The 17,661-nt window shown below is 40.0% G+C and overlaps 1 protein-coding gene across 1 annotated transcript in view; it reads left to right on the plus strand.

The window, feature by feature from the left end:
- The window catches only part of efl1 (elongation factor like GTPase 1), a 62,553-nt gene that overhangs the window by 20,208 nt on the left and 24,684 nt on the right, over positions 1-17,661 (plus strand). The window contains exon 14 of the mRNA XM_084540946.1: positions 362-497. Within this exon, the coding sequence (XP_084397072.1) occupies positions 362-497 (136 nt within the window). The remainder of the gene's footprint in view (positions 1-361; positions 498-17,661) is intronic.

Raw genomic sequence — 17,661 nt, forward strand, 5'->3', positions numbered from 1 at the left:
GTGATGTGCTATCAAGTTGCAATCAGTCTAAACAATGTTTCAAGTTACAACTGAGCCTGTTATGACTCCAGCTGCATAAGACTGTATTTTGTATGCACGGATCATGACTAGTTTGACTTAATAATGCATAGTAGTACTGTATAGCAGTAATTGCTAATACATCACAGTCATTATGGATCATCTCAGCCACCTCTTAGCTACTGCAGTGATATTAGACATCTTAGATTCACAGTTTCCATTTCAATTAGCTTTTCATTATCCAAGTTGGACGGAAAATTTAATATCAACCTAGCTGTCCATACACTGTGACCGCCAAAAATGCTTTGCTCCTCATTCCCATTTCTTCTCTCGTCTCTGCCAGCTGCCAGAGGGGTGCAGTGCTTTGGATTGTGTGCCTGAGGTACCTCATCTGTTCTGCTGTTCCATGGAAAGTCTCTACTTGCTGATGGGCAGAGAGCTAGAAGAGCTGGACGAAGTACCTGCAGGAAACGTCCTGGGTAAATATGTCTGTTTCTTCTCGGTTTTTGTGTTACTGTTGGACACTGCTTTATTAGACAGGGATTTGGCACTCCTAAGCTCACCTGGTTAGAGATTGTGGACTTTGGAGAGCAATTAGTGTTCGACATGACTTTTTATCCTGAATCAGTGGGGTGAACTGATGAATACAAAAGATGGACACCTGAAAGAAAGTCAGGACAACATGATGTCTTGAAATGTGGGCAGCACAAAATGCGTCTGTTCTTTCAGACTGTGACACTTGCAGACAGGAAGTTTAGAGATCCATTTGTTCTAAAGTTACATTATACACCGATCTGCCACAATATTAAAACCACTGGTAGGAGAAGTAAATAACATCTTGTGACTGTATATCCCACAGACACAGACAATGTTTATTTCTCTCCAAAATACATTATATCCATGAATGAGTTCCTCCACTAGTCCACAAATTTGCATGCACATTAAAGCTAATCAAGCAATATTTGTCGTCCCTACCTGCTTCACCCCCAGTAATTGTTCAACTGTATCTCTCCATGCAGATTCTGTAGTTCATGGGACGTTCTTAGCTTTCTGCTTTGGTTTACAATCAGAGTCAGGTAGGCAGGATGACATTGACAGATGAGCTGTATGTTGAGTATAAAGGCGCATAAGCTTTACGTTTTTTGCCTTCTTTACTTGCATACAATTGTGTGTTGGAGTTTGTGCATTCTATATTTATTCACCAACAATGTATTATGCAGGCATTAGCTACTGCTGTCTACCAATGGTTGCTCTGATCATGTGCATATTGAGGGAATCCTGAGCTGTATTTTATAGCAATTCATTCATTCATTCACTCATTCATTCATTCATTCATTCACTTTATATGCGTTGGCTAGAACAGTTAGATTAAAAGATTTGAGCGGCTGTGGCTCAGTAGGTAGCGGGTTGTCCATGAACCAGAGGGTTAGCAAGACACTAAACCCCCAGTTGCACCCAGTGTGTGGCACTGGTGTGTGAATGTGTGTGTGCTTGTGTGAGCGAATGGGTAGATGTGTCTGTCACTGTAAAGAGCTTTGAGTACCAATAGGTAGAAAAGCGCTATATAAAAACAAGACCTTTTACCATTTACCAAAATCAATTGTTTACTATGAATTAGATTTATTTGCTGTTATTTCATTTAATCTTACATACATTTGTCCATAGAATGCCATGTCTCAACAGCTTATGCTTAATATCCATGTGTATGAACTACATAGCCCACTGCTGTTTGTCGCTACATCCAGTATTCGCGTTATTACGGTTATTTGAAGATGCACTGATCCAAACGCATGATCTTATTTTATGTGCATACATTTCATATACTGTATAAATTGTTTTTACTATTTATACAGTATAATGTAAGTATAGTGTTGTTCCTGTCATCCTGCATTCATGAATTGGAGTAACCTTTAAGTTTTCTTATATGCCTTAAAATGCATGTGGTGAGTGTTTCTTGGTGCAGTATTGATTTGACTTCACATTAGTGTTCTGGGGCACTTTGAGAGTGCTGCCAACATGGAATGGATGAACTGTGTGAAGTCCCCCTGTGTAACTGTTATGAATTATGAAAGAGATGTGCATTAGGATATCGACCTACAGTCGTCAGCTGGTATCATTACGGGGCAGAAGAGATGATCTTCTTATCTTGTCATTGAGTGAGCATCATTTGCTCTTTATTTAATTTGGATAGGGAACATGTTGATGATGGGCAGTAAATGGATCTGGGAGTGGCCTACAGTTGCAAGTTCTTGGGCTGGTTACACAAATATAGACTTTTTAAATGTCGATTTCTAATCTGATCTAACTTGTGGCTGGAGATGTGAAATACCATGTTCGTCAGTGCTTTCCTCTAGAGTATTTGACCTGGCGAGGTAGAAAAACTTCAGATCAGAAAAGATGAGAGAGAGAGAGAGAGATGTTTGGCCCCACTGCATGGACTTGCACTGCATGGAGTCAGCCAGAGTTGCATAGTCTGGATAGTGGCTGCCGGTTGCCAGGCTCAGTCAGACTTTCTTGGTCCACCACTCCCACTCATTTTTATACCCATTCTTTAGTCGATATAAATTGGAAGGCTCACTACTTAGCTTTCTAGAGTTTTGCAGCAGCTCGCACGTTTGACCATGAAGGCGTGGGGAGATCTCAGGCTGGCCGTGCGTCAATCCTTCATTGTATTGTACATCAACAAATTGTCAAATGTCATAGTACCCGATTTAAGCCAAAGTCAAGTGACATTATTAGCCATTATAGGGCCTGGGGATGTTAAGAGGAGGCAAGGCAGGGTGTGACCTCTGCAGCAGATTGCTTCCTCTCTCCCAATCACTCACTCTACTGGGGATATATATGTTCTACATCTATTAAATGTATAATTTCATATATAGCATTACATATTGTATCAATGTCAATCCACTCTCCCATTTCCTTTTTGTAATGACTGATTGATTTTAATTGAACATGTGCTGTAATTAATGAATACAGCAAAGGGCTGATGTTCACTTTTTAACCGTGATGTTTAGTAGTGATGAAGTAAGACATAGTCTGCCTGTTCCCCTGGGATCTCAGTGCTTTCCACTAAGAGGTTTGATGACTAAGCAGAAAGTCAAACTGGTAGCAGGGGCAGGGTGGAAACAGTTTCTGCCCTTCATAGATCAATGCAAGCACACTGTCTTTCTGTGTGTGATGGTCATGTGGGAGCCATCATTCCTGTCCTGTTAGTGCCCTGTGGCAGGGAGGAAGTTGCCAGTGGAGTACCAGTGTGTAAACCCCACCAGGCTCAGCCCTGATTAGACCCCCATTATTATCTGACTGCTGGAGCAAGTAATTGGAGAGGGAGAAAACCACACATGCAACGTTCTCACAAATATACACACAAAGCAGCATTTGATGTGGAAAACATTTTCTAGTTAACCACATGATGGCACACTGCACAGGCTGCATGACAAAGTGCTATGTTTGCATTTGTGTGTGTGTCTGCAAGTCGGTGTGCCATGAGAGGTAGTGTGCGCCATGATTGCCCATTTTAAATGAATAACAGGAAACATGACACACGCGCGCACACACACACACACACAAGCGCAGACAGACAAAGGGAAGGCAGCTGCTGTGCTTTATGCACTGTATTGTGTCGGCTTCCCTCTTGTGTTTCTTGCCAGTTGTTGGAAACCACACTCTCGGAAAATGAAAGCATCCCGTCGTGCTCCTGCGCAGTTCATTTTTGAATCCTACCATCACCCCTGGTCGTTCCCAGGAGAACGTTTTCCTTTCCAAACATCCTCAATAGTTCTAAATCTGTTTAATAAGTTGTTGTGAATGATTTTTATTGGTCATTCAGTCCAGCAGGGATTATGATTATGATTCAAAGATATAAATCATAACTTTTTTTTTTGTATAATAAAAAACAACTCCATGTTGTCTGACAAAGTTTTGGTATAAGGGCTTCTGTCTGTCACAATCAATTCTCAATACAACTACCAGATGACACAGATTTTGTGAGTTACAGAGCATTTCCTTGACATAGATATCAATATTGAATTTTCTTAAAACTGGGTGTGTTGGTGACGCACTGATGGTTGATCTGCGATCGTTGATTTTGCAGTGTGCCGCTGTCGACCTCTTAGAATGACTTTTCAACGTAGCCAATCAGTGCACAAGAAAAAAGCAGACATGATAAAAATAAGCAAACGACAAAATCAAGAAGGCACACCCGGAAGTTTGTTTTTCATCTTGATCTCAAACATCCTAATGCTCATGCTCAATATTTTCAAGATGTCATGGACATCTGGAATGGAAAAAAAGGCATGATCCGTGCGATAGTGACTCTTCCTAGTAGGAGTGTAATGGTACACATAAGTCACGGTTCGGTACGTACCTTGGTGTGGGGGTCACGGTTCGGTACGGTTCGGTACAACGGGAAAAAAGCAACAAAAACTCACACATGTATAAGACTAGCTTTTTTCATTTATTTTTAACAGACACCAATTGACTGAAAAAAATAGAAACCACCTACTGTTGTTCATCTTCTTCTATACCCGTTTAGTCCTGTTAAGGGTCACGGGCCACCTACTGTTGTAAAAGTAAAAAATAGACGCATCAGGTGATGCAATCTTATGTGCGTTTCCAGCGATGTACGCACCTCCGCGAAAACAGTGTCGGCAGACAGTCTTTGTCCGGAACACCACTCACGTGCCATCGCCGTTATGTTGCACCGGGAAACCAAAGTGTTCCCACACTGGTGATTTAAATGAAGTCGGCGTCTCCTCCAGCTCCACACTTCTCTTAGTACATTCATCCATGCTCCACACTCTCCATGTCTTTTCTCCTTCGCTTGTTTTTCTTCTTCTGTAGGCTAATGACGTTTGCTGGCAGCTTTTAGGCTCATTACCGCCACCTGGATTGAAGTGAGGACTCGACTTTTTCTTTTTTTTTTAATAGGCTACTCACTTAGACGTATTCGCCGTATGACTGCGTGCACTGAACTGTGACGCCCGTACCGTGTGTTACACCCTTACTTCCTAGCTAATTCTAGCTCTTCTGGTTTTCTCTTTTAAATGAGGAGCACAGATGTGTGCCACCTGCTGGTTTGGAAAGGTCTTTCTTCTCATGCAGGTGCGGTGCATGTGTACTAGTCAGCCATTGGCTGTAGGCTTTGAGGTGTGACAGAGATAACTTGAGAGGACGCCACAGTCGACCTTCAGTGCTAGTTCTTTGATGATAATGAAAAAATAACACTGGTGTACTTCGAAGTGATGAACCGTGTCATGAATCCTTTCACTTTGTTGGTTCATAGTAATTCTCATCAGCGTGAGGGGTTGGATTGAAGACAAAAAAAATATGTTGTGTAACCTGCATATTTGGGGGGGAGGAAAAAAAGGCTATGCACCTTTGCACAGCTAAATTTGGTGAGGAATAACGTAATAGGACTGTGCAGAGTCTTGACCCCAACCAAAACCATCAGCATAAAGTGTACAGCAAGGTAGACCTTCACCCAACCTTACAATTGCTCTTGTGTTAAAATGGGAGTAAATCCTGCTGCGTATTCAGCATCTGGTTGAGAGGTTGAGTGGTAGCTGCACATAGTTTTGGAATGAGGACATGTTTAACTCAGACATATGAGCAGGATGTTCGTGTGCTTCATATAGTATATTTGTAACACTGACATGAAATTGCAACAGAGGGGAGTACAGGACTGAAAAGTACATTTTAATATTTAACCGCCTATGGGCCAGATGTGTGTTGAAGTCAAGTTTTGTCTGATCTGTGATGTCTGGTGGTTAAAAGAAAAAATAATAAATAAATTGGCACATCTCTGATGCAAAGTACTGCGACAAACACAGCTTGGAAAGTCTCTGAGTATTTCAACAAAAGTCCTTTGTTTAATTTTCTTCAGTGTTTTTGATTGGAACCACACTCCCAGCCAACATTGGGATTTATCTGTGATTGCAGCTGAGGGAGAGCACACAGCCAGCGCGACGGTGTTTGATGGTGAGCTTAGTAAGGCCAATGGTTTGTCACAGGGGTTAAAGACGTGGGCAGCATCAAACTCGTCATCGGGGCCTAATGGGAAGCAGCTGTCTGAACAGCGGCAGCCACAGCCCAAGTCATCCAAGTCAGTCCTTTGGGAGGGAAGAAAAGACAGAAAAAAGCAGTCCTGAGTGAAATGAATGATGCTGATTCAACACTGGGCGACTTTATGAAAACATTTGTTTTGCATTAGGCTTCTCTCTCTGCATGCCAGCAGTGACTAGCAACCCAGATCTCTAACAGAACACACCAACTGATTGATTTTACTGCTGTCAACCACACCAGGGTAACAGCAGAGGCCAGCTGAGTTCATCTCAGTACAGTGCAGACCATATAATGAATAATGACACTGTCTCCTGTAGTGTTCCACTTCTAACAATAAACCATTCTAGTAAATCACACCTTATATTCCATCACTGGAAAGAGCAGTTTGCTTTTTACTCTTCTGTCTGGGAATTCTAGCCTTTTCTCATAAAGTAAATAATAATTTTTCACAGAATATTTAGCATGGTACCTCCAACACTCGAGTTTTTTTGCCCTCTCACTAATGACCAAATGATTGATATCAATTTTTATGTCTGATTGGTTATACTAATATTCTTTTTGGCATATGGCATATGGAAGTCCACTTTCTGTGGCCTTCCATATGCCTTTGCGCCAGTAACAGCCATTGTGGTTAGTGTTAGGTTTTTATGTTGTCCGTCCATTCCATTCTCTTGAATGCAATATGTCACAGATACACCCACTCAGAATTGCTGCCTCCAGCCGGCTGGCAGTCGCCCGCCGGTCGGTTTCCACTGAGTTTCCAGCTGTCCCTGTCTCCTTGAGCTTATCCCCTTTTACGTACAGTCAATGGGCGTAGTTAGATGTCACTGCAAACGCACCCATTCATTCAAATTTCAGGGTGTCACAGAGAGATTTCCTTCATAGAAACACACTGACATAGTGTGGCAGCCAACACTGCTTAGTTATTAGGAGTTATAGTCTAGCTTTATACCCCGATCAAGCATAACATTATGACCACCTTCCTAATATTGTGTAGGTCTCCCTTGTGACTCATCAGAGAATGGACATGGGCCTTCCTGTGGTGTCTGGCAACAGAATGTTGTTAGTGGGGGCCTTTAGGTCCTATGGGTTGAGGGGAGGGGCCTCTGTGGATCATCCCACAGATACTTGATCAGTTTAGGATCTAGTGAATTTGGAGGCCAGGCCAACACCTTGTGCTGTTCTTCATGTTTTTTTAGTTGTTTCTAAACAGTTTTTGTGTGTGTGTCAGGCTGCATCCTGTTGGGGATGGCTGCTGCCATCAAGGAGTGTCATTGCTATGGGGTGGGGGTGCCTGGTCTGGTCTAGGTGGGTGGTACATGTCTAAGTAACATCCACATGAATGCCAGGTCCAAAGGTTTCCCAGCAGAACATTGATGGTCAGTGTCATTTACTTCACCTGTCAGTGGTTTTAATGTTGTGGCGGATCGGTGTACACGTTCCATACAGTATGTAGCAAATGAGACATTCATTCTTGTACTTCTAAATAGAATTTAACAAAACGATCTTACATCAAGGTCTACTCACTGGGCCTCTTCCAACCATGTGACAGGATCCTCATTAATAAATTAACTCTCTTCTTCTTGGACAGCAGATGTTCACGTCTATCATTGTAAACACTTTCAGGACATGTCCATGTTGGGTTAAAAGTTAGCAGCACATCCATAAATAAAATCTAAGTACGGTTTTTGACTCTTATGAAGTAAAATACTATATCACAAATCAGTAAGGAATCGACTTTGGCGTAAACAGAGATTGAATCAAGCCTCCGTTGCTTCCTGACGGACATACTTGTACGTGCGTGCAGCAGTTAGAGTTTTCTTCTGCTCCTGACTCATCTGTCTCTTCCTCGGCTGTCCTTGACACAGTTTCTAGTCCCAGCCGAGCCCTGCTGGGATCCCATAGCCACAAAGCATTCTCCACCTCATCAGTCCTCTGCTCTCCCCTTGGAAATTTATTGACCATCTCCTCTCTCATGCTCCCTCCCACCTTTCATGTCTTTTTTTTCCCCACTCCTCCATTGCTCTTTTCTTGACTGTTCCTTTGTCTGGGTCTCCCTTTCCCCATTTTGTCTCAATTTAGTTGATTTTTAGTATTCATTCTAATCCTTTATGTAGTCTCAAGTTCTTGAAGTTCCCATTAACAAGTTGGTGTGTTTCTTTCAATGAAGAGTCAGTTACTAAGAATGACGTCGAAAGGAAACAGTCCCCTTAACTTAATGTATTTATAATCACTCCACATTTTTCTTCATTTGCACAGTCCCAGGACCCCAAACACAAGTGGCAACATAATACTTCTTCCTGTGTCTTTCCAGCATTACCATTTGTCATGACGTATTTAGAAAACTGATTCATATAGTTGATTTAGAGTTCAGAGACTTGCAAGATCTTACGTGTGTTCCAGGTAGATTTGAATATGCAGCCTTTTCTCTGACAAACTGATCTGTTTCCAAAAGTGGATTCATCTGATCTGTCTCGTGTGGAAGTTTTGATGAGGAAAACCAAGCTTTAAAAACAAAAAATTGCCTGCTTAGTAACAATTCTGACTTTTCTGGAAAAAACAACTTTCTGTGATCACTCATTTGATGTGTACAAATCACAGCTATATTTGCTTTTATTTTGTTAATTGTTATATTAATGTTGATAAAAACATACAGTCTTAGCAATGATCAAGTAGTTCTTTTTAGGATTTTCATTTTCTTTTGAATGTAAATGACATTTACTACTTGTGAGTTCCAGATTTAGCCACGTACCTAATGACCTCTACCGCTCCCTTGATGTGTTTGATTACACTCAAGTGAGCACGCATGCCTGTTGCAGTTGCTTTTGTCCTATTATTACTTGATCTTTGTAAAAAAATATATCAGACAAATCTCTTTATAAAAAACTCCAGTGGCAGGATTTAGGTGGGTCAGCTAGAAAGTCACTACCCTAAATATACATCCAGCTGAGAGAGAAAGAAAGAGAGAGAGAGAGTTAGATTGTGGGTTGTGTGTGTGTAGGAGATAGGTTAGAGGGGAGTGACTCTTCCTCCGGGAGCTAACTGCAGGCAGCTGGCTGTAGCACAGGGCAGCAAAGCCCCCAGAATTCTGCTGCTAACCTACACGTCCTGCTCACCTCCATTGTTTTACTTCAGTACGCTGGTGATCCAATCTTTGGCACTGAGCCAGGACCTGGCTGACCTCTACCCACAGCATCACAGGCATCTCAGAACACCCAGCCATAATGAGCATCTTCATTACTCCCTCTCACTCTTTTCTATTGTTCGGTACAAGTGCTGCTGGCAGCGTGCCCTCATTGTTTGACTGAGCCATGCGGTGCGGGCATCCTGGCAGCGTTGAGCCAGTAGATGGCGTGAGTGAGGAATAAAAGGCATGGCTTTTTCACTGGCGTGTCCCCTGAAGACAGAACAGAAAAAGACTGGCAACTGGAGGACACTGAAATATCCAATTTATGATTTATTATCATATTAGATTGTTTGTGATACTATTATTTAGAATATTTTCATCTATTAATGCTTGATGTCAATTCAGTTCAGTTGCCGTTTTAAGCCAGTTAAGCGTGACACCTTTCAGATATCTCTGTGACATTTGTCTACCTGCATTTGTCTGCATTTGTCTAAGAGTACCGCTTAAATGGTGTTGCGTGCTGAAGAAATTTCAACATTTCTGCGTAAACGTGACTCAAAACATCAGCGGATTTTAACATAAATCTTGAAATTAAACAACGAGAACCCAGTCAATCAAATGAAACAGAAATAATAAAAACATCAGAAAATTCAGAAAAAAATAGCCAATATTACATGTCTGTTTAGTTTAAAAAATCAGGGATTTGTTACCGTCTGATTTACACAACACATGTTTGTGCTCTCAGAGGAGCTCTCTGAGTTGTTGTTGTTGTTGCTCATCCGGCTGGAAAAGGTTACAAAACCATCTCTAAAGAGTTTGGAATTCACAAATCCACAGTCAGGTTGTAAACAAGTGGAGGAGATTTAAGATGACTGTTTCCCACCAAAGGAGTGGTCAACCAACAAAGATCATTACAAAAGCAAAGATGCACAATAGTCTGAGAGGTCACAGAGGAGCCCAGGGAAACTTCTAAGCAAAGCAAGATACAAAGCAAAGCATTTAATACAGAGACATAATGTATTATTGTCTGTTTCTCTGTATATTCTGAGTGTACAATGAAAGCAGGCTTATATCTCCCTCTGGCTTTTGATAGCAAATAAATCAACTGCACCAATCGAGTGCCTGATAGTTCTGTTGAAGTGGAAAATACATGCATTTCAATACCATTGAGACAAATGACAGCGGCTCCATATGTCTTTCATAAGGAAAAACAAGGAGATGTTTCTCCAGCTCTCCAGCTCAATCATTTACTTCCACATGTTAAAGCAGTTAACAGAGTGTTATGAGAACATTTTCTTTTGCTCACTGATGTATTGAGTTATCTCATCCAAGCAGCACTACTGTACAGGTTTTGTACTTTTAAATTTGAACGTGAGGGACAAATGATTCTAACAGATGTTTATGTTATTCGCCCGTTGCCAGTTCACCACATACTCTTGGCAGAAGGACAAGGCCGTCAGAGTAATTGCTTCTTATGCTACCATTAGTATTTCATTGTTGCCACATTTCCTACAAATTACATGAATATGCAGATTCTTGCAGCAGAATAATCATTCGTCATCTCAATTTATAAAGTACGGTCAAGCTGTTATAAAGAGAAACCCAACAATTCCCCCTTGAGGGGATCTTGTTGACAGTAGGGACCAAAAAAAAAAAAAAGCTTTTTAACAGCAAGATGTTTTCCTTTTTTTTATACAATAAGACCAGCTGGTATTTGTCATTCTGTTATGCACACGGAAGAAATCCGTTTGTCCCCATTTTTACATGATGTTTTACAAGATTTTAGAAAACCCGCACAAAGCTCAGAATATAACACTACCCCTCAAAGTTTCCATACTACATTAATATCTCTGCAGTAGTGAAATACGGCTATCCAGTAATAATCTGTCATTGTTGAGGAAATAAGTCATTTAACATGATCATACATAGATCAGCCACAACATTAAAACCACTGTCAGGTGAAGTAAATAACACTGACCATCTTGTGACAAGTGACAGTGTTCTGCTGGGAAACTTTTGGACCTTGTGCGTGAATGTTTTCTTCTTTTTCTCCTATATTTGAGTTATCTCATCCAAGCAGCACTACTGTACAGGTTTTGTACTTTTAAATTTGAATGTCTGGGAGCAGAGTTGATAAATCACATCTCATCTTAAATTTGACTTTGCAATTATCATAGGAAAATGGTAAGAGCAAACAGACCTGGGTGCTATGTGTGAACCACAAGCCACTGCAACTGGAAATTATACTCAGGCAGAAGGAGTAGACCTTACAAGGAAGTGAGAAATTAATCAGAAAATACCACCCTTGAGCTGCAAAAAGAAAAGTAGAATTTCTTCTACAGATGTAGAAACTTTACTTAATGAGTTGTAGTAAATTATATTTATTATTTTCCAATATGCCCAGTTTGGGATTGGAATTAGAAATGGATTAGATTTATTAGATTTATCTGTATCATTGTCATTGTTAATTCTGCTTATCGATCCAATTCTTAATCAACTCCCTTATAAGTTCTCTGCTCAGTCCAAAAATGTTGTGTCATGAGTTAAGATTTGGCGTTACACATTCACAAGAACATGAATGAGCGTCACTTAATGCCAGCGAGAAGAGGAAGAGGCAAACAACACTTAGTGACCCCAGGGCAATATAGTTTAAGTGCTATTATGAAGTGAGAGGGGAGGGTGCAGATAATGAGAATACTGCCTGCACCACTGGATAAAATTGAAAAGTGGTTGTACTACATTCCAGAGAGCACATGACAAAAAAGTTGTAAGCGGCACTGTATGGCATTTTACCAACGTAAAGAAAACTAGGGCAAGTTAAAGAATTGGAGAGCTGGGGAATAACACGGCTCTGACTTTTTGTCGTGGGTCATGTGACATGCTGATGAAACCTGCAAAGCACTGTAACATGTTTCACTTTGGGAAAACAATTCGCTTGAACTAAAAAAAAACAAAAAAAAAACGTATAATAATAATTCAAATGCCCCCCCGCGACATTGAAGGGTAAAAGATTTCTGACTTATCAAACATTTGACTGCTGTCGATCATTGCAGATACCAAAAGTAATAGCAATCACAGCATCAAAGTATTTGACATATGAGCTGTGTAATGCGTTAAAATCTGCAGTTGTTAATACTTGCTTTAAGTTCTGTATGGGGTTGTGTGTCTTTCTCTCTCTCTTTCTGTGTAACAGTGTGAGAGAGTGTGTAGTGTGTGTGGATGTGTAATGTGTAACATGGTCGGTTAGCTTTGTGACAGGAGTCTCTTAACCCTCCTTCATCATCTAATGCTGTAAACGAAGAATGAGGATTATGATTCACACGCACCTCCCCCGAGTTGGCTACATCTCACACAGACCAGTCTGTCTTATCTTGCAACCCTGAACCAGAATCACCATTAGTACTAAATTCCGTATATAACCGTTAATGGAAAAAGTTGAACTCTTTCACCTTTGCCCTGCCCTTTGTCTCATATCTAAAATATTTAATAATATTTAAAATACCTGAAACGCCTCTCAGTATAATGTAATACAGTCTCGCAACACCACAAATCCAAAGCTGTGACTTGGGATAGTGACAAGGGATAGTGTAGTGCTTTTGTAAAGTGAACGTTAATCTGCTGGAATGTAACAACCGCAGCTTTTTAAACGATGTAGGTTTAAACAAATGAGCGTTACACGAGCATGGACAGGTGTTTCTAGATGCAGCCTGCCGCTGCGTGAACTACCATTGTCATTTTTCAGCCTGATGTAGGTTTAGATGACAGCTGGCCCCTTCTCTGCCAGCCATGATCAGGGTTTACATGTTCAGAGCCCACTCAGGATGCCTGTGTAAATAGAGTCAGACCAGGGATTACCATATAATGTGATATGGGCAGTGTTAAGTTTAACGTTTAAGACCTTTATAGTTAAGTGTAAGCCCATGATCAGATGGCGTAAAGAATTGCAGGAGTGAACTTCTATTGCGTGTTAAGGAGGAAGGGAGTATATCTGATGACCAAATCTAAGGATTCTGTTACTAAATGTCTACGTGAAAGACTTTATTACACATTCTGGCCAACAGAAAGCATGTCCTGCTACAACTGGAAGTGGCTTAGCTGTATTAAATTTCAAGGCAGATACAACAGCAATCTTTGTATCCGGGATACAGAAGGCGATAAAAGAACCTCTCTGTTGTTGCGGATATAAAAACACCCAGAACAAACACATGTCATGCTCTGAATAGAAGGCCATGGCTTCTATTCAAAGTGCGACAGTAAAAGCAGCTTCAACTACAGGTGACTCATTTGTCAGACTGCAAGTTAAAGCAAGGCTCTCTCTAATAACATGGGGAACTGGGGGGTTGGGGGGGTGGCTCTATATGTGTCTGAATTCATGCGTCAGAATCTGAGCCTTTATAAAAAGCCAGGGGTGACTGTGGTGTGAATGTATGAGCCGTTTTGTCCTTTGCCCAGGCTTGCTTCACACTTCACACTGCTGACGTATGTCTGGCTACCAGGCCCTTTCCCATCTTACTGACTCTAACACACATGCAGATGTTGAGTAAATGAGTCATGGGAAAGAGCACAAGGAGCCTGTCATGTAGACCATACAACACTTTTACCCGAACACGGGCAACAAGCACAAACAAACCCATGAACAGAGATACAGACGTGAGGCATTGGACTACCAAGTTATGGATATAGTGATTTTATATTAGTTCACATGTACAACATGCCTTATCTGTTCAGTCTACATTCTGTATTTCATTCTCAGTTACGGTCACCTGCCTTTTTCCTCATCAGGTTACAAAAATAAATATTTTTCAAGATTCATGTTTATTGTCGCGTCCACAATATGTTAATAAAAACTTACAGTGGTGTGAAATACTCTTTCTCCCAGTCCCACTGTGCTACTTATACCGATCAGGTGTACTATTATGACCACCTTCCTAATATAGTAGAGGTCTCCCTTGTGTCTCCAAAACATTTGTGACTCATCAGAGAATGGACATGGGCCTTCTGAGGGTGTCCTGTGGTGTTTGGCAACAGAATGTTGTTAGTGGGGGCCTTTGGGTCCTATGGGTTGAGGGGAGGGGCCTCTGTGGATCATCCCACAGATACTTGATCAGTTTGGGATCTAGTGAACATTGAACTGTCACAAGATGGTCAATGCTGTTTAATTCTCCTGTCAGTGGTTTTAATGTTGTGGCTGATTGGTGTATATGCTAACGAGCTACGCACAAGAACTATCATAACTGCAACTAATTCTGCACTGCTGGATTTACTACACTACGTAAAGATTTTCTAAACAGAAGATGTACATAATCTAGAAGTGGAAAATTGAATTATACAATAAATGTACACAGCTCCTGATATATACAACTACACAGGATAGCTGTAAGTACAAAATCTGCCTTTGCAATGAATGAATGAATACTGCTACTGATAGATACAACCGTACAGGCTAACTCAAGATTCAAGACTTAACTAGAGTGAGCATCATTATTAACATTATTTTTGCTATGTTGAGTACTGATAACAGTGCTAAAGGATTCATGTAGTGCAAAATATCATAAATGTATTTGTGCAAGTGTCCATCTCAGCTGAAAGAGGCGTGTGCATTGTTTGGGAGTTTGTGGTTGTATCGGAGTGCGTAGTGCATGTTGATGTGGGGGGGGGGTTAGTGAGTCATTGGAGTGGAGAGAGTGTTCAGAGTTCAAGTTTGAAAAGGTAATGGAGTTTAGAGTATAAAATCCCTTATTAGTGTGGTTACTGGCAGAATTTTTTATTTTATTGTTTCATATTAATTATTTCAGGATTTTTAAAATGACGCAAATTTCTTCACATTGACTGATCTTCCAACCGCTATAGCCCTGGCATACGTAGAGCTACAGTCAGCATTATAAATTTCAGTTATTCAGAAATCACAGCATCTGCAGGTTTTAACAGCATGTTAGTTGATGCATGTAGGAAGTGATTTGAGAGATTTAAAAATATGTATATATCAAAACTACTCCAAATCCTGCAGATTTGCCTCTACAATGACATCATAATCACAATGTAGCCACAAGCCTCTTACCTTTCAGTGGAAATATCTTACTCACTTGAGCTTTTGTATTTTCAGTTTAAACCCCCGCTGTCTTTGCTCACCTCTCTAATTCCAACCTTCTTTGTTCACACAAAAGAATGATTGACGTAACTATTACAGAACAGCGTAGGAGATACGTTATTAAGAATTCATCATAGGCAGAATTTCAAAATACAGTATACACCTCAAAACTCATCAACTGACAAAAACACACATTTCTAACCTCTGTGCAGATTAGAGATTAACATGCACTTTAAAGCCATGGCCGGGTGACTACTGTAACTAATAGCTCTCCCAGATCCATGAGCAAAGGTACAGTAAAACACCAGTGAATACATGTCTGGCTATGGCTCACGTTCATCAATCTGATGGCTACCTACTTTGACATGATACTGGTAAGCATTGTGCTTCAGTTAAAGTTAGCCAACCATCATTCATTAATCATGGCAAGTTAATAAAGCTCCCAGTGTCATTTAAGTAAATAGGGTCACTTAACTCAACATGGCTTCTTTGCATACATCAGCCTCAGCATATGGTTAATTTACCATTTACACATATATTTATTTTTTGTAAAGCGTCTTGAGACAATTTGTGTTATTATTGATTAAAACTGAATTGAACTGAACTGAATTGAATTGAATATATTGTCTCTTATTTAAGACTACATTTTCACACATACAGCACAGTTATTCATAGTAACAACCAAAACATCGAACACATTAGTTTTTAATTAACATCCAATAACAGCAGGGTAGATGTTGTAGATGAATTGTCCTTGTAAGTTTAATTCATTAAATGCCAAGTTGGTTTAACTAAAAATCTCATGTAATGTTAAATGCTTTGACCATTTATTCCATGTTGTGTCTTAACATGTCTTAAAGCATGAAAAATGCTTATTTCGGTTTTGTTGACTTAATTAATTTGTTAATTTGTTGAACATTTCAATTAAAAGCAAAGAGAAGGAGAGACAAAAATGCATACGTCATGTACAGAACCAGTCAAAAGTTGTTGGTTTTTTTTTTTCTTTTGGTGCATGTCACAGTTTTGGCTATCACACAACGTAAAGTTTAACAATTCCATCACATTTTATGACCATAATTTCTGTAGTAAGAAGAATTGTCATTACACAAGGACTGATATTTGCAGATTTTGGCAGAAACACAGTCAGCAAGTTTGGGCTGATAATTATGGTCGTTTAGTGGTTATTATATATTCATTATTTGGGGTAGTTGTGTCGCGCTAACTCTAAATGTAACCACTACATTTGGTCTTTTTTTACACCTGTAGCTTCATGAGAACTGTATGAATATACTAAGGTTTCTTCCAGTTCTGGGTTAAAATGGAGTCTCTGTGATTTATGTACTCATTGCTAGCTGAGCCTCATTTTGATGGTTACCTAAAGTCGACGTTCTGGAATCATTTAGCTGTCTCTGTGTTGGTCATTCCAGGGTTCATGGTTAGGTGCAGAGCTTGTTAAAGCTGCCCTGTGGAACAATAAGGACTCTATAAAGCCACCTGCACTTTAAGCGGAGTGCAGAGATATGCTACACTGAGGTGATCTATGGTTCTATTTCTGAAGTATTTCTGTTGCAGCTCAAATCTGAACATTTGTACAAATGTATTTCGTTTTCCATTTTCTAGAAAGTAGACACAGACCTATAAGATGTTTCCCATAATGCTATTAGAAGTCAACAAAGGAAACTTGTAATACTTTTATTTTCTTAACACAGCTATTCACTCATTTTTTTTTTTTTTACTCATTGTTAAATTATACTTTCCATCAACAGTGGACACAAAAATAATAGCAAACATATAAAAATGACATCTGTAGAATATACAGGCTTATTCAAAAACATATTTTAGTTTTAATGTACTCAACAAGTATGATCCCTTCAACTGACTTATCCCTTTTAACTTCTCATCTGCAACGCATGTGTTCATTTCTTTCAAAAATCTGACTAGACATTATTTAATTCTAAACGTCTGTAACTGATTGTAGACATATGCCCATGCACATCCCACTACACCACACAAGTGCTGTTAAGACATTAACAATATATGCAATTATTTTAAAGATTTACAGAATAAAAACAAAAATATGCCATATTAATCAGAAGTTCTAACTGCAGTTTCTTTCTTTCTTTCTTTGTCTTTCTTTCTGTTTTTTTTTTTTTTTTTTATACCTTGGTCGTGTCATTTAGCCAGTAGTGCAGCTCTCCCACTTCTGCCAATGCACATCTAGGCTACATGCACTCACATACACATGCTGGACTCTCTGCAGCTTAAGTGAGACTTTCCAGTGCAAGGGAAATTCCATAGGATCTAAAAAGGAGCTGATATCCAAGGCTCTGGCCTTGTACTTAATAAAACACAATCCATGCTGAAC

The sequence above is a fragment of the Chelon labrosus genome (assembly GCF_963514085.1).
Source record: "Chelon labrosus genome assembly, chromosome: 3".
Taxonomy (NCBI): domain Eukaryota; kingdom Metazoa; phylum Chordata; class Actinopteri; order Mugiliformes; family Mugilidae; genus Chelon; species Chelon labrosus.